This window comes from Wyeomyia smithii, chromosome 1 (assembly GCF_029784165.1).
Source record: "Wyeomyia smithii strain HCP4-BCI-WySm-NY-G18 chromosome 1, ASM2978416v1, whole genome shotgun sequence".
In the NCBI taxonomy this organism is placed as follows: domain Eukaryota; kingdom Metazoa; phylum Arthropoda; class Insecta; order Diptera; family Culicidae; genus Wyeomyia; species Wyeomyia smithii.
This window is the reverse complement of record NC_073694.1, coordinates 24749626-24767089: the sequence shown is the minus strand read 5'-3', so window position 1 is coordinate 24767089 and position 17464 is coordinate 24749626. Positions and strand designations below refer to the sequence as shown.

Genomic DNA, 17464 nt, shown 5'->3' with positions numbered 1-17464 from the left:
TGCCAGCAAATAGTAGTATCCATTATTTGGGCCAGCATAATCGGTCACTACTCTAGGTCCTTTTCACGCAGCTTGAGCAAAGCACTATAATAGCCAGTGCACGAAGCTTCTTGTTAGGGATTTCATTTGCTGCATCCTTGGATGAGCGATCCCCAGACTGTCTTGACTTGTGAAGGATTATTGAACAACTGAATCAACTATCTTGCAGTGATTAGGTCATTTTTCAACGATATAGAACATCACCCACAAATAGGCTTGAAGTAGAATCAATGAGAACGACGTCAACAGCAGCTTTTATTTGCACAAAAGCAATGATATATTCATGTTCAAGTGCGCCCAGCGTTATGATGATACCCAGATACTTACGATTTTACTTCAGAAATACAAGCGACCATGTTGGCAACGCACCGGGACCGGACTTGATTCCACGCGGCAGACGGTTGCACTTGAACAGACCGCGATGAGTGTTTGCAGTCTGATATTTCCGTGACATCCCCTTCACTTCGACTAGCAGGTATACATCCGAAAAATCAACTTGAAAGAAATAACGGAAGCCAGCAAGATCAGCAAAAATATCCTCTGGATGTGAAGGCGAATGGGGTTCTGATTTTAGTGTGTTGTTTAACTCTCTAGAACAGTCAGCGCAGATACGGACGAAAACGTTGTCAGACTTTCGGACCGCGACTATCGGAGAACCAGTCGAAAAACTTCACCGGGGCGGTTGTCGAGCTCCGGGTTTTACGCTTTGGACGGTTGAATCTGCAAAGGAGCATTCATGTTGATCTTGTCTCCGGAAGCGCCGATGGTGGTTATTTTGGTTTCTCGATCGCCTCTCAGGTCTGCGTAGAAAGGATCGTGTTATCGTATTGGATGTGGATAACATTATTGCTATTGATTCCGACAGTGATGTGTAACGTGTCTCATGGAGATTGGTTCGTTTCACCGATATTCCTTCGAACATCTTTGCTTTTCGAACTTCTCGACAAGATTTTCCAAGGTGAGTTATTCGTCTGTTGGTGGAGCATGCTCTTCAGCTTCTTGTAGACCACGAACAAATCGTAGTGCCTTGAGCTTGTTAGGCTGAAATGTTTCGCAATGCTTGGTCACAAAGGCAGTGTATCTTGAGAATTCGTCTGCCTCATTTTTGATAACGGTAACTGCAAATGCCTTGTCAACTCTAGAACATCCTGACGTAAACCACAGGGTGGTATGCAGTAGACAGTTTTATTTCTTCAGTAAGGTACGGCAGTAAATATGATAGCCAACAAAATACAGAATCAAAATCCGACATTTATTTAATTTAAGTTAATTTCTAAGTCACCCACCAGTTGTGGCAGTGGGAAACATCTTCATCACGGCAAAAGGCTACGGAGCGTACAAAATCTATAGATTGTACAAACCGTGTTATTTTTTTTCTTCAATTTTATTCTTCAGAGCGGGGGAGACGGGGCTGTTAACGAACAACTCACTATGTACTCTCCTACACAGAGCTTACGACGATACGATAAGCATACACGCATACTTCGGGGACCGACCTCGAAGTTGGACCACTTTGGATGAGACATGATATATGTTTTGTCCTTTCCTCTTATTCTGGCTTGACCTCTTTGTACAGTACACCGATAGCCATAATACAAGTAATTGTAGTTGTACAATATTATCCTACCACTTATCAGATAGATATCGACAAAGTAGCGGAGAAACCTAATGCAGTTACCGAGGAGGGGCGGCCCCTCGTTGAAAACAGCGCTACGAACTAAACATGTAGTTAAAAATGTTTGATATTCCCGGGGAAAAGAAAGGAAGGAAAAGTAGGATACACTCTTCCTCTTGTACACTATCTCTTACACACTCGCATGCTCATGCACACCTCCTACACCCGGTTTCAGACGTCGTAACCGTGCAACCGATCGTCCGGCGATCCATCGATTGTGATTAGATTCGCTCCGCTGAGGTCCAACTGATCGCTCATACCGGTCAAATCGAGCGTTCCAGCTGCCGTAGAGACATCACTGCTGTGTCCGATGGCTGCCGGAGCCGTCATTGTGGCGGTTGTCGTGACGGGATTGAAAAGCGAATGGTCCAGCAGGTTGGTTGGAGTGCTCAAGCTGAGTGAATTGAGGGAAGATTGCGTGAGCAACGCATCCGGAGGTTTATGCGTCAATAAGCTGCTGAGACCACTGTCCGTGCGGATCATATTCGACAGCGTAGGGCTGCAGCTAACGTCTCCGAGGTGGGTCGTGTACACACCGACCACTGCAAAGAGGGATCAGGGGATTATTACAGCTTAGAGTTTCATCAAAAATATCGATCTTACCGTGTATCGTGCCTCCGTTGGCGAGACTACTGGCCGGGACGGCGTATTGAGTGGTGGCTCCCCCACTGACGGCTACTGAACCTGTCGTAATAATCCCACTAGCGTCCAGACTTGAAGCCGCCGGTGTCAGATAACTGAAACCATTGGAATCGAGTAATCCTCCGCTTGGGACCAGTTCCATTCCGTCACCGGAGCTTCCGGTTAGTACGTTCGCTATTGAAGTGGGGGTAATTTTAAGGGTCGAACTTGCAGCCGTCCCTGGTAGTCCGTACTGGGCGAGACTTTTGCCGGCACTCAACCCAACCGCGTGCGTTGACGGTTGATTGATAGTGACGATGTTGGTGCTGCTACCGCTGCTGCTACTGCTGTTGCTACTGTTACTACTACTGCCACTACTGCTGGCTATCTGAGATGCCAGCACGGTTGTACTGGCCGTACTGAGAGTATCACCTCCAGCGGATGCGTTGTGTAGATTGATTTCGATGTTTTGCAATTCTGGAATGTGGGGACGTACCTGCGAGAATGCGAAGTGGAAGAGGTCAGCAGTAGTCACAGAAGAAATGCGATCCCAAATTAAAACCAAAAAAAAAATCAGTAAACTCACCTTCATTCCATCGGCTCGATGTGGATTTCGGCAGCCACGGCACTTGCAGTCCACACAGGACTTGGACTCCACGTAGCAGGGACACCGCTGGCCGCAGCAGGTCAGCTTCCCGGGGGTGGCCGTTGCATTCCCGCAACGACAGCCGCGTCTCTTCAGCAACTGTTTAGCGTTCTGTTTCCCCACCGCCGCAGCACTGTTCGTTCCACCAGGATTCCCACTGCCACCGGTAAGGGAATTTCCCCCGCTACCAGCGGTCCCACCAATGCTAGCTCCAGCAGTAATTCCAGGACCACTAGTGACCATTGAACCGACGACCGGAATCGAGACGGCATTCGCCACCGGAGGCATTTTGAAGCGCGCGATGGTGGCGGAATTTTCGGCCAAAGTTTTCTGCAGTTTTATCTGGCCGTCCTTGTCCAGGGTGTGCAGCGTTGCTCTCCGCTGCACATGCGGTGGATCCATTTTACGCTTGATCGTGATTTTGTTCCCATTGCCGGCATACAGGACCGAGTACATGGTCGAACCGTTCGAGACAGTCTTGATGGGTGCTGAGCGGAATCTAATCTCTTTCTGTTGTTGTTGTTGCTGCTGCTGCTGCTGTTGTTGTTGCTTGTGTTTTTGAATTGCGCTCTGATTCGGTTGCGTTTGCATTTGTTGCTTATCCAGGATCGTGATTGGACACGCGCTGGTTTTATAGGACTGCTTGTCGAGGCTAGTACTGGACGGAAGCATCTTTGGAAGGCCTCCCGTACTTGAGGTCACAAGCATCTGCTGTTGATTTGCTGCTGACGCGGGCTGAAAATAGAGAAACAATTTTACCAATAAAGTTAAAATGTTCATGAGTTCGTCTTACCGGTGTTGAGGGTGCCGTCACCGTTACCGGGGGCACCGGATAAATGCAGGGTAAAATCGAATAGGCCGACCTGGTCAGCCCGGAGCTACACTTATAGTTATCCTGGAATTGGGCGCCCTCTTCGATCAGTTCGTAAAGATTACTCGGTACGGAGATTGCATTTTGTTGCGATTGCTGCTGGGGTTGACCGTTGGGGCCCATAATGGCAACGGAAATTCCATTCATGGTGGAACCACTGCCACCAGCTTGCCGTCGTATTTCGGTGAAGAACGGTTTCGTTTTAATATACTCGCAAATGCTCTTGTAACACTGCAGCAACATTCGCAGCTGATTATTCTCGACATATCGGTTGTAATCTTTACAGGAAGCGCAGGAAGGTTTCAGTTTCTTTCGTTCGCCGACGCAGCCTCGGCAGACGTGGTGCTGACAGTTCAATTCGGCCGGAGTGTGCGGTTCGATAAGCAGCCGGCAACAAACGGCACAGCTTAGACTCTTTCTCAGGTACGGCAGCAGCCGGTTCAAATCGGCAAATGCACTGTTACTGCTGAAGGCGCCAGAATCCAACCCCAGTCCGGCGTCTCCTCCGCCGCCAATGCCACCACATTCACTTTGAAACACAAGCCGGGACGTTGTGATGTACAGGGAAACCGGATTCATCGTAGTCGTCGGCGTAGTTGTTGCTGCTGTTGCCGTGCCGGATCAATTTGCTGCTGGTGGTGCTGTGCTGTGCTGCGGAACGGCGACAAGTGGTGCAACATCTACGGACACAATACCACCACAAACGGATGCGTTCACTGTTGGTAGAACCGAGCGCGAACAGCCGGTGTTTACCGAATAAAAAGGAAATAACTTTTATGGTTTTCCGATTTTGACCGCGGTCGAGTACAAACAAAAAGAACGTAGTTTTGCTGGTGTTTGACAGCACGACTGCGGCGTTTGACAGCTGAAGTGAAGCGTTGCGGTTCGAAGAGAAAAGGGTATAGAAATGAAGTGCGCTGAAAAGAGAATATCGGGAGAGGACGAAAGCAGCAGCGAGAGTGTTTGTAACGTTTGGGTGACGACTTTGTCGTGGTTGCGGAAAGGCTCGCCTATAGATGGTGCTGAGAAAATTTATATAAGGGCGTGCGGAGTAACACGGATCTTAAATAAATTAATTTACACTCAATTTTCATCAAAAAACAAATTTTAATTTGTTTTTCCTTTACGGTTAAAAATTGCAACATGAATATCAGACGTCGACGCTTGGCAGCCTATAATTTTGATTGGATGTTGCCATAGGTAGGGATACCACAGAAAACAGACATTCATGTTCATATAAAGAAACTTGAAAATCGCGTGTGAAAATTTGAATCATAATACGTTAATACACTAACGGACTCTGTCTTGTGGTGCCCCAGTTTAACTGCCCAAATATTGCCGTAACGATATTTTATCGATATCAGAGTTTGGGCTATCATTGACGCGAGTGTCGCATAGCGGGAGCATTATCACTTACGGTGAAATGACGGTTGCAAGTTTTTACACATCCTTTGAAAATAAGATGAACTTCTGTTCTTTGTGGTATGCCCACAGAGAACAGACGTTCATCTTCTTTTCAAAAGAAGTGTAAAAACTTGCAACCGTCATTTACCACTAAGTGGTAATGCTCCCGCTAGTGGCGCTATTGTCACTTACAAACCGAGCACTGATATCGATAAAATATCGATACAGTAATATTTATGCAGTGTAACTGGGGCACCACCAAACAGAAGTTGTCAGGGTATTAACGTATTTCGATTCGAATGTTTACACACGATTTTCAAATTTTTTTATATGAACATGAATGTCTGTTCTCTGTGCTATTGATGTTGTTTCGCACCATTACTTTTGCGTGTGTAGAATTTATTATTAGCTTGTGGAATTAGAAAGAAAAAAAATGCAAAGGTATGAACAATCTTTATTAGATTAAATAATCGATAACACTGGTCGACAAAAGCGAAAAAAAGTTGTCCTAAAGCTAAAAACAGTTGGCCTCAAAGATTATAGCTTTTTAACCATTCCCTTGAATTTTGGTGCCCTAAGTGAATGCAGAAGTGCGTCAAAAGGCCGTAGAGAAAGTGTTCACCGGGTTCGTCACTACAACGTTGGCTTACGGGAAAACTCATTTAAGTCTCTGAAAAAGTTATCTTTGCAAGGGGCACCAAAATTCACAAAAATGGTTAAAAAGCTATAATCATTTATTTTTTTCTAGTTTGAGCTCTAGGGCAAAACCTTTACCGGTGTAATCAATGGATACATATTACTACTCTTTGGATAAGCAAGGTTGGGATACTACCAAATGCATCTGTGCCGTAGGGTCTCGCGAAGCTTCAAAAATATTTCTCCAAATTCTCTCTCAACTCAAGTGGGCTGGTCTGGGGTCCGTGACGTTCCACCGGTTGTCCGTTCTTGTCCACGATAAACTTGGTAAAGTTCCACTTGATAGCGTCGAACAGCGTGCCACCTTGGCGCTCCTTCAGAAACTTCCACAGTGGGTGCGCCTCGTCCCCGTTAACGTAAATTTTCGAGAACAGATCAAACCGGGCTCCCTTCTTTTCCCGAGCAAAACGTGCGATTTCTGCGTTACTATCAGGTTCCTGGTTACCAAACTGGTTGCACGGGAAGGCCAGAATGCGAAGTCCTGTAAAATGATTGTCTGATTAATTCCGATTCTATCGTCGAAAATTAGCTGATTGTCTCCTGCGGACAGTCCACTAGCCATAAAGAAAAGATTAGAATCACAAATGTGGGCAGCAGACATGCAGAGACATGGAGCAACATTGTCAACAGACAGCCGCCATGATTAATGACCGTGTGGATGATATTCTATCTATCTATCTCTTACCCTTCGTTTCGCCGTACTCCTGCAGCAGCTGGTTTAGCTCGGCATAGTGGCCATCGGTGTAGCCACACTTGGATGCCACGTTGACAATGATCAGGACGTGGCCACGGTAACGGTCCCCGCCCAGTTCCACCCGGTTTCCGTCGATGTCTACGGCGCTGAAATCGTACACCGAACCGCCGCCGCCGTTGGTGGTGCTGATCGAATTAGCGGATGGCTGGGCAGCCTGACAAGCCAGGACGCTGGAAGAGTATTTTTTGTTTTTTATTATCTGAAATATAATACCTACGTATTCATGACTAGCCGCTGGTTGCGGTTAAATAAAGTACGTTTGTGTACGGTTATAATATGATTAATTATGTAGCTAATGGGATCCTTTTTTTTTTCGGTGTAATTCTTTTGGTTTTATTTTACTACGTGCGATTATTATTCATAAAGGGTGTTGACAATACAAAAATGGAAGGGAATAAATACGCTGCCACAGTGTTGCATAAAATAAATGGTTTTTCCTCAACATCGCAGCAGAGCAGGGAAACAAGATGAATATTATTAACCTCACTTGTTTTTGCTATTTAATATCTTCATTTAAGCTTACTTTTTCACCCCTTGTGCGATTAGTCGTAATTCTTTTTTAATCTAGTTTCCTTATAATTACCAGGTACTTTATTGCTGCTCACGCACCACAGCCGAGGGACGATAAAATTTCACGATAATTAGGCTAACGATTGGTATCAGCCTCTAGCATTTTCTTGCGGATGCTTTCTTTCATGGCCTTCTGTCTGCGCCGTTTGACATTTAGAAAAAGAAGTTTGCAAACCAAGCGTCCCGCTTACTGCGTTGATTGCTTTGATATTACGAGAAAACTTTCTCCGGAGACAGTTTCATGGCGCGTTCGCGAAACAGTGATAAATCTGTTTGTATTGGTAGAAAAGTTTTGCCCAATGTGTTGTTTCGTCGTGTTTTAAGCAACACAATGGTATACAATGTTTACTAACAAGGAACTCTATAGAAAATAAGGATTGATACGTGCTTTGTGAACGGAATGTACTTTATCTGTTTAACCGCGTTGATATCTTCTGTCCAGCTGCTCAAACTGAATCTTTCAAGCTGTTTCAATGGTTATCTTTTTCAATTTATTTTTTCTTACTTTCGAAATCGCAACCTACCAATGATTGTTGTTTTGTCGACAATTTTAATTTAATGTAGTTTTTACTAAATGGTTGACATTTTGTTGAAATTTTTGGACAAACTTCTAATTTATCTACATTTTTAAAATTATTTTTCGACCACCGGGGAGTTCGTTGCCACAAAGTTACAGAGACTGCTTTCGCATGCGTTAGGTCATGAGTTCGAATCTCAGTAGAATACGACCGTTCGGTGTCAGGGGGACTATACGCATGGGTTTATTCTCGGACTCCCTTTCATCCCCCTACTTGACCCTTCTCTCACGCTAAATTTCAGAAAAAACACACAGTTGAATGAATACCTCCAGGCAGTTGTTACCGATATTCGGCGGGGTAACTAACGAAGCTCGGTAAAGAACAACAGTAGAATCTATATATAGGCGTGTAGAGAGTCTCTGGCAACAATGATTCTAGCATTTTCTTCTTTCCTTCCCTAACTGACCGTAAGGACGTTGCCGGCACCGTTATCGATCTATACAAAGCAGTAGCTACTGAATTGTTGTACATCGAAGATGGTAATTAGCCATTTTACGGTGGTTCTTTGTGCAACTTCACTAGCCCAGATCCATCACAGAGAAGCCACTACGAAATGTACGGTCGTTCAAGCTTAAGCTCAAGCGCATTGTTTTTTAACCATTCTTCGCACATCTTATCTGAGCGTTCTCACCCATTGTTTTTAACATATTATTTTACAACATTTCTCTATATCTGTTCGACATTTTTGTTGACTTTTCTATAACATTCAATTAGAAGGTTTCTCGTTATTGTTCGACATCCTATTTTGATTTTGTACGTTCTTGTCATATTTTTGGTTATATTGGCTCTTTTAGTAATGGTTAATTTTTGTCAAAAATTTCTGGTATTTTTGCATTTTTCTGGAATTTTTTGTCCGTTTTATTATTTTTGTAACAATTTTAGTTTTTTTGACAATTTTTTTTTTGATATTTATTGACCACAAAATTTGTATTTTGTTGACATTTTCGACATAATTTTTTAAGAACAACTTTGTGACAAGTTTTGACATTTTATTGATGTTTGTTTTGATTTTCAATATATTTCAAAAATTTCTTCCGCTCCTTTTTACAATTAATGTTCGCGGTAAAAAATGGTAAAAAATGACCGATTTTTCATGGTTTTACCTTCACACCCAGTGCCGAAACTACCCATGTATCATCAACCATAGTAACCCAAGAGTCAGCAGAAAATAATTGATAGCTTTATCAGTCGAACTTTAGCCGTAATGGCGAAAACAGTGAAGCCACCTCGTTCAGAAGTGTGCGCGTTCCAAGAACGATACGCGACGTTCTGAGACACTGAACGTCCGTTCCGGCATCCACAACATCTTGGTACTATTGGACAATAATTCAGGCATTGAAAAAAAACCTGCTTCCGGACGGCCGACGACACTGAGCGACAAGAAGCTTCAAAGGATGCTGGTGAGAGAGACTGAGGGAAAAGTGGCTACATCACTGCGCGCGCTTGGCAACCTGCCATATAACAAACCTGACGAACGGGGACATACATGTCAGGAAGCGACAATCCCGTCCACTGGTTTTGGAGCTGCAGGTAATTACGCAGCGGCAGCGGCATGGTTAAGTAGATTTTTCCTGCATATCACGACGTGGCGGTGGTGATGGACGACAAGACCTATCTCACCCTGAATGGCAACGACTGGCAGGGCACTTCGTATTTTACTTCCTCCACGAAGGAAGTGAACTTCGAGGTGAAGTACATTTTTCATAGCAAATTTCCCAGGAAGGTGAAGTGCGAAGTACAGTGCTTTTTCGATTTTATCAAGCTCGAAAAAACATTCACCGTGAGTTTGTCAAACCCGTTAATTTAGCTAAATAATATTTTTTTATTATTCGCGCTTATTTCTCGTCGATCTAGTTCCGTCACTGTTGTGCCAATCACCAACGCCCGGGGAGGCAACTTCACCCATATTAAAATAGACGCTTAGCTTTTAACAATGGTATAATAGAGTAGGTATTTATGTTGATACATGATGTTTGTTTTTAATGAACTGTGCGAACACTTCCCAAAGCTGGTCAAAATACCCCCGTTACCCTACTGTTTGTATATTTTGACGTAGGACTACGTCTAACCGCACTATATCGAGATACATTCTGCAGAAACTCAAACCAAGGTGTAACGTCGGAATGAAAGATTTCAAACGGTAATACTGATGTAACCACATGATGAATCACAATGATCAATACGTCGTTGGATTGATAAAATGATGGACAATTTTGTGATTCTTTAGTCATCATTACCACTTTATTGTTAAACAGTGAAAATTTAATGAAAATTTCAAGGTCGAATTTTCACGAACCAATCACATGCGAGCACGCCTTGCCCAAACTTCATGAGTAGACCAACTGCCTGCAGTGATATCCTGTATATGAGTAGCAATATAAAATTTGACAGAATCTCCCCGTCCCAATAGGTCAACTTATGTTTGCTTGTTGCTTCCACGAGTCTAGACTATTTTGATATCTTTGAGGTGAAGCTTTTTCGGAAAGTTCGTAACCACCTCATCTATCAGACAGTTTAAAGTTCTGCTGTTAGAATGTTATTAAAATTGATGTCTTGAAGGAAAACATGTTGGAACAGGCAATGTATGAATAGAGCGCTGGTCACTCGTTGTCTATCAGTGTAGAAGAACTGAATATTCATATTTTTGCAGCCAAGCCAAGTGACCGCTGTCAACGCACAGTAAGGCGTGTTGGGTTAACGTGTAGGTATCGTGTTGCGATCTGGAACACAATCGAATTGCCGTTTGAATTGTCTTCTTCTTCTTATTATTATTGTTTCGTATAGTAGCAAATATCAGAATTCAATATGATTATTCGGGTGCCGCAAAATACGCTGCGCCGCCGGGGACAACAAAATTCTGTACGTGTTGGTAGAGGCAGATTTTTTTACATTAGCATCTACAAGAAAATATTACTTTTCATAACCTTACTTGTAATTGAACAACACTATGCAAACATTAATTGCTAAGGCTAATGTTGTTTATCATTAACGCCCGATTTATTTTTGGAAATAACAGACATATGACTATCAAGTGTGGCATCTTTGTTGTTTATTTGATATCTTGAAACTCATTAAATTTCAAACATGTGTGCCAAAATCGAACCGTACCAAAGGCAAAACGAGCTCAACTCAAACAGAGCCTCAAAAGGAAATATAAAACTATTGTAGTCCTACGTGAACTATGCGCTCGTGTCTTGGAAACCACCCTCCTACTTTTTTCGACATTATTCTTTGACATTAAATCAACCTTTTTTTTTAATATTTATTGATTATTTCAATTTTGTATCCAAGTTATGTTATGTCATTATTTAATATTCTGCAAGATTTTTGAAACTTTTTACTCTTAAATGTGCTTTTTATTTAAAAAACAATATTTTCGATTTTTTATGACGTTGTTTCCTTTACATTTTGTTATAATCCATAGCATTTTGTATTATTCCTTCGTCCGGACGCGATCAATCTTTATTCTTCATTGTGTTTATTTTTTTTTTTGAATTATTTTTGGATAATTGGGAAATAGTCTATGATTTCAAAACTCGATACGGTATTTAACCAATACTTTTTCTGACACTTAGTCCAGTTTCCACACAATAAAAAAAATATGTTAACTTCTGATCGAGCGTCTTGATAAAATATTTACACTACACAATACACTTTTTATCCACTTTCACTATTTAATTCTATCACTTTTCACTTATCAATTGCATATACGTATTTCAACGCTTAATTAGCGCCTCCGTCAGTGCTTAATTGGACTGTAGAGAAAATAGCGAAGCCCCTAAATTTTTACACCAAAGTAGGTAAACGAATAAGACAAATTTTAACTCAGATTTTAATTTTGAAAAAACTATCAAAGAACGCCAACCTATTTTTGGTGACGCTTTGAAAAATCTACGTGTTTCGAACCCTTCTCTTCCTAGAATAAAGGGTCTCCCTAAAGTAGATAAACCTGGTAATGAAATGAGAGAAATCGTTCCTGCGGTGGGAGCACCAACAGAAAAATTGGCAAAATGGTTCGTCAAGGAATTTCAGTCAATGCTGAACAAATTTCCCAGTCGATCTGTTAAGAGCACAGGAGATTTTATTGAAAATTTAAATTCATCGGGGGGTATCAACACTGGCGAGATAATGGTTTCTTTTGATGTCACAGCAATTTTTCCGAGTATTACAGTGAAAGAAGCTATACATCTTTTGAAAGATTGGCTTCTCTCCCAACGATGTGACAACCCTTGGAAAACTAAAGTACGTAGTTACTAAAGTTCACTCGACTTTGCATGGAAGATAATTATTTTTCTTTTCGTGGAAAATTTTACAAACAAACAAAAGGAGCACCGATGGGAAATCCGCTTACACCTTTCTTATGTGAGCTTTTTATGGCACATTTGAAAAATAAACTAAATGAAAAAGACTGCTTACCAGATTGTTGGTGGAGGTATGTTGATGATATTTTTTGTATTTTACAACAGGAGGACTTGGAAAGTTTTTTGGGAATTTCGAATGGTATTCATAAAAATATCCAGTTCACTTTGGAAATTGAACAGAACAACAGGCTTCCATTTTTAGATGTAGTCGTTGTTAAAAACTCCAACCACATTGAAATCGAAATCTTTAGGAAACCCACACATACTAAGCGGGTAATACCTAGCACTTCTAACCACTCCTCCCAGCATAAAATGGCTTCTTTCTACCATATGATCCACCGTATGGAATCTTTGTCTCTCAGTAATGACGGTAGGAAAAACGAAATGGAATATATTTTTGATATTGGTGAGCAGAATGGATATAATAGAAGAACCATACAAGCCATTTATGATAAAAAGAAACGAATCCAACATAGGAAATCTCACACAACACTCACTCCACTAACAGAAGATCGGAAAATAATAGTGGTTGAATTTGACGTCAGCTTTACTCGTCAACTTCGTAAAAAATTTAGAAAATTTGGTATCGATATTATTACAGTAGTAGAAATAATCAAATTAAAACAAAGTTGGGGTCTACTAAAGACAATATTGACAAATTACATAGGGCGGGTGTTTATAAAGTTGCATGTCCACATTGTGATAAAGTTTACATTGGCCAAACAAAAAGAAATTTAGACATCCGGTTTAAGGAACATACTTCAGAACTTGTAAAGGCTAAGAAAGACTCAGAAAAAGGAATAACTCACCATTTCAGATCCAAAATAGCCGAACATATATTTCATGAAGATCACGCTATTACTACCGACAACATTAGTCTAGTTCGATCAGTAACACCCCCTTGGAAATAAGATGTCGCAGAAAGTTTAGAAATTTTCAAACAAAACCCAGCTACCCTCCTTAACAGAGATCAGGGTAATCATTTCTCTTGGCTTTTTAAATTTCTACCTAAAACTCCCCGACAAGGCATGGATCACCAGGCCGCACATTCCTCTACCTAACTCAAGTTGTTTACGTTCTCTGAGTTAAAATTTGTTCCATTCGTTTACCTACTTAGGTATAAAAATTTACGGGCTTCGCTTTTTTCTCCACAGTCCAAATAGGCACTGAGGAAGGCGCTAAGTAAGCGTTGAAATACGTATATGCAAGTGATAAGTGATAGAATTAAATAGTGAAAGTGGATAAAAGTGTAATGTGTAGGATAAAAATATGTTTTTTTTTGAATTTTTTTTACATTTTTGCACATATTTTTTATAGTTCTTGGTTCCGCTTTGGAACATTTTTCTCGACATTCATAGTTTTAGTTTCAATTTAAATAAATATACCTAATTTTGAACTTGTTTTGTTTATTTCGCTTTTGTTACTTTTCAAGTCATATTTCAATATGATTTCTTGACATATCTTTATGTTTTTTGGAGTTTAACAACACTCGTCTGATTAATTCGAAACATCATTTTGGCCTCCCCAGCTGGTCTCGAGGTACGATGCTGGTCTAACAAACCAGTCTTCGTAGGTTCGAGCCTTGACTCGGGAGCGACTGTTGTTAGGGTCAATAGGATCGTAGCGCCAGCCCCGCAATTGCCCTGCACACTTAACGGTTGGCTGCGAAGTCTGTGTATAGTAAACAGAAGGTCAAGTTCCGAAGCGGAATGTAGCAACAAGGCTTTGCTTTGCTTTATTTCTAATATTTTATAAATTGTTTGGAATTTTTTTAAAATCTAGTCTTGACAGGTTATCATTTACCTTAGATTTTTTTCATATATCTACTTTTCGATGCTTGCTTTTGTTCTGTTATGATCCACAGAAAGTATTAAGAATAAACTAGCTTTACCATTTCTTGATCCAATTTCGGGGTCGACAACGCATTATACATATTGTACAAGTTGTCTCCATTGAATGCAGTCTTATGGGGTCGCGTGGTCATTTGTGAACGTAGGACTAGTTTACGGTAATAAAAATACTTTTTGCTTCTATTTTAAGCTCTAGAAAAGTAAATGTGGACAATTTCAACAATTTTAAAATATAACATCCAATAAATCTCAGTAGAACTTCTCAATAAACCTGAATCTGTCAGCGTCAATCTATACATTTCCAATCAGTTCTGATAACTTTACTCACAATTAGATTATGATGCGGTCGAAGAAGAACAAGACGAGAAAGAAAAAAGCTTCTTCCACTCAATTGCTTCTCCCTAATGGCCTAGAAGTGATTGACGATCATTTGGTTTGGTTTGGTTTGGTTTGGGTTATCCAAACGAAGACCCCCAGGGGAAAAGCAGAAAAAAAGAGGCCAGCCAAGAAGGAGTTCACAATCTCATTCGGGAGTGCAAACAGTAGTTATACGCTCCGAAATTGGAACGTGTCCAAAAATCGTGACGATGGTGAGTCGGTTGGATGCTTGCTTGCACATGTACCAATCCGGAATGGAAAGCATCGTAAGCGCTATGCTCTGGGACGTGGGATGTGAAAATGGAACCAAAGAAAAATAAGTAGGAGGTTGTATCCAAGACACGACCGCATAAATGACGTAGAACTACGTACACTATTAACAAATGCATTGAGTGTTTCATTACCCTAGTAACACAACTGGTTTTATCAAAGTTTTATAGCGCTGTTTTGGCTGTATTGAGCGCTATAAAACTTTGATAAAACCAATATTTTTACTTGGGTGATGAGTTATAATGTCTACTAATGGAGGGTTGTGAATTCCGTGAACCGGACTCAGCAGTTAGCAGAACGTGCCGAGTAAAAAACCATACACAGCACAAACACACAAATCATACCATATCATAGACACACACACATAGAGCGGGGGCCTAGTGTGGTTGGTAACGTCTTCGCCAACCACGCTCGACGCCTGGGTTCGAATCCCACCGCCGACATAGGTGTCGATGGTTGTGAGGTGGCGTGAACCACTCACAACCAACCCAACTGGTCTAGATTCAATCCTAGCCGACACCGGAAGATTTTCTGAGGCGAAAAATCTCTGGGATCACGCCTTCCATCGCATGAGGAAGTAAAGCCGTTGGCGCCGGTCCGTTGATAAACGGGTCGTGAGTTAGGGTCCTGGGTCCACACCCTCCCTGGGCGTCGGTGATTGGCCACAATAGTGGCGGAACTAGACCGACGGAAAATAAGCGAGAATAAAAAAAAAATAGACACACACTCATCATACCATATCATACAAACACATACACATCATACCAAATCATACAGACACACACACATCATACCATATCATACACACATACACACATCATACCATATTATACACACATCACACCGTATCATGCACACATCATACCATATCATACACACACAGCAAGCAAGCGACCAATCAGAGGACGTTATTTTTATTTCAACAAGGCTTGACAATTTTCAATAGTGCAGTAGTTCTTAGATTCAAACAACATTTTTCTGCATTTGGACAGATGCGTGTATAATTTTCCAATCGATTGCTGCAAGAATGAAGAAATCGGTTGAAAACCAACTGACATATAAGCATTTGAAAAGGGACAAATTTCGTCCCAGTTTTTCAGTTTGCATCCCCGTGTGGTATGCTAAAGTAAAACGTAGTTCTACGTCAAAAAAGAAAAGAAAAAGAGCGACACTAACCTGGACGTCGACAGCAGGTTTATGGCGACCATGGCCGTGCCAAATAGTCCTACAGTGGACCCGGTTCTGGATCGGGTAGAAGCAAGCAGCCGCAACAGGAACATTGTCGTACTTCTTGGTTGCCGTTTTTTTCGCCGCTCTGCTTTTTGATTCAGTTCCTGTGCAGCCGGAAGACCTAAAAATAGAATTCACAAGAAGCAAAAATCAAAACTAATTGAAATTGGCACATTCGCTACGGCACCGGGGTCGGCTCTAACCGGTCGGCCGAAGCCGAGGGTCGGGAAATTGTTAAAAAATAGCCTCCTCTATAATTAAATGGCGCTGATGGTAATTGCATGTTTTAGGCCAGCCGAGAAGAAAGAAGGTTCGGAAGAGGTGAGAAGTGGAAAATTTGAGAGAGGCTGTGGCCACTCTGCAAATATTGGAGCGAGAGAAAGAGAGATCGAGTTTAATTGGCCTTGCTGCTGCTGCTGCTGCTGCTGTTGGCAAGTTCAATCTTTCATCCCCTTCTGGTGATAAGGGATGGCCACCCCCGCCGGGAGGGGGTTAGGGGTGAGAATGAAATCCATTTAGAAAGCGCCACTCTGTCAGTCGTCGTAAATTCGTTGTTGGGGCTTGGAGCGATTTGTTCTTCCATCGGAGGACAAAGTGAATAATATGCTAATTGGAGAAAAGGGCTTTTTGAGTTATGATTGTCGGGGTTTGGCAATTTTCAAAGCAGAATTTATCCCTCGCTAGTCATTTATTTTTATGGGTGTTGAAACAGGGTGGTTTTTTATTGGCCAACATTTTTTCGAATCCCCTTTTTGAACTTTTGCCAGCAAAAATAAAGGACCACAATGTAGACTGCAGCCAATCTGTTTCGGATCCAAGTGGCGTTTTATGCTTCAGTTGTTCTCGATTTCGTGCTGCCGGCGGTAATCCGTATAATGCACCCCTTTATGATGGCCGTTAAAAGCGACGCTCGCGATGTGTTGCGTGGCTCCTGGCTTGGATGGAAGTCAAGGGGGTTGGATCGTAATTCCCGTTTAGTGTTGTCGATTTTTTTTGCGGTGCACTACACATACAGAGCCAGCCAGCCAGCCAGTAGAGCAGTGAGAATCGGAAAAAAAGTACAGAAGGTGATAAAAACCCGCTATGCATCAGGTGGATCACAGATTTTTACGGCGTCGTTTTGTGCCTTCTGATTAGATTTGTAACAGTGGAAACGACACGGTTTGTTGTCGTTACGTGAGATTATCAATCGTTTAAATACGTGCTCAATATGTAATGTCTGGAAGGGGTTGGAAGTCATGGAAAACCGTGCATCTCCATCAGTTTGCAGGGGGCGCGACTATTTAATTCTATTAAATTGATATTCATGATTTGAATACTTAAATATATTTCATTCGCGTAGTTGTTTTAAAGTTTTGATGTAAACTTTGTCGAGTAAATAACCATGCGTTTCCACCATGACAAGTTCAATGTGAACGCATGGTTACTAAGGAATATTTTCATGGTTGTTTTGCTACCAGCAGCAATACATCAACCGTACTATAGATCATTCCCCGGTGAAGTGAGCTTAAGCATAAACAC

General features: G+C 41.7%; 2 protein-coding genes across 3 annotated transcripts; both read right to left on the bottom strand.

Annotated features, from left to right (window-relative positions):
- Window positions 1–1289: 1289 nt before the first annotated feature.
- Window positions 1290–4717, bottom strand: LOC129723811 (uncharacterized). Its single transcript, XM_055678263.1, has 4 exons — window positions 3775–4717; window positions 2922–3716; window positions 2318–2831; window positions 1290–2256 (listed from the first exon to the last, which is right to left on the bottom strand). The coding sequence occupies exons 1-4, from the start codon at window positions 4429–4431 to the stop codon at window positions 1886–1888; spliced, it is 2337 nt and encodes a 778-aa protein (XP_055534238.1). The 5' UTR covers window positions 4432–4717; the 3' UTR covers window positions 1290–1885.
- Window positions 4718–5690: 973 nt separating this feature from the next.
- On the bottom strand, window positions 5691–16183 carry LOC129717929 (glutathione peroxidase-like). 2 transcript variants are annotated; one of them, XM_055668218.1, is made up of 4 exons: window positions 16131–16183; window positions 15890–16064; window positions 6638–6876; window positions 5691–6433 (listed from the first exon to the last, which is right to left on the bottom strand). In XM_055668218.1, the coding sequence occupies exons 2-4, from the start codon at window positions 15991–15993 to the stop codon at window positions 6123–6125; spliced, it is 654 nt and encodes a 217-aa protein (XP_055524193.1). In that variant the 5' UTR covers window positions 15994–16064; window positions 16131–16183; the 3' UTR covers window positions 5691–6122. The 2 variants fall into 2 exon arrangements, with proteins under 2 accessions (XP_055524193.1, XP_055524194.1); XM_055668219.1 differs by having other exon boundaries at window positions 16117–16138.
- Between the last annotated feature and the right edge of the window lie 1281 nt (window positions 16184–17464).

Excerpts from the sequence above, each read along its gene's own strand:
- LOC129723811 (XM_055678263.1), bottom strand. The coding sequence starts at position 4,431 with ATGAATCCGGTTTCCCTGTACATCACAACGTCCCGGCTTGTGTTTCAA. Across the intron at positions 2,832-2,921 it reads ATCGAGCCGATGGAATGAAG|GTACGTCCCCACATTCCAGA; the intron begins GTGAGTTTACTG and ends GCATTCTCGCAG. Across the intron at positions 2,257-2,317 it reads CAACGGAGGCACGATACACG|TGGTCGGTGTGTACACGACC; the intron begins GTAAGATCGATA and ends CCCTCTTTGCAG.
- LOC129717929 (XM_055668218.1), bottom strand. The coding sequence starts at position 15,993 with ATGTTCCTGTTGCGGCTGCTTGCTTCTACCCGATCCAGAACCGGGTCC. Across the intron at positions 6,877-15,889 it reads AACCTGCTGTCGACGTCCAG|CGTCCTGGCTTGTCAGGCTG; the intron begins GTTAGTGTCGCT and ends ATACTCTTCCAG. Across the intron at positions 6,434-6,637 it reads GGAGTACGGCGAAACGAAGG|GACTTCGCATTCTGGCCTTC; the intron begins GTAAGAGATAGA and ends ATCATTTTACAG.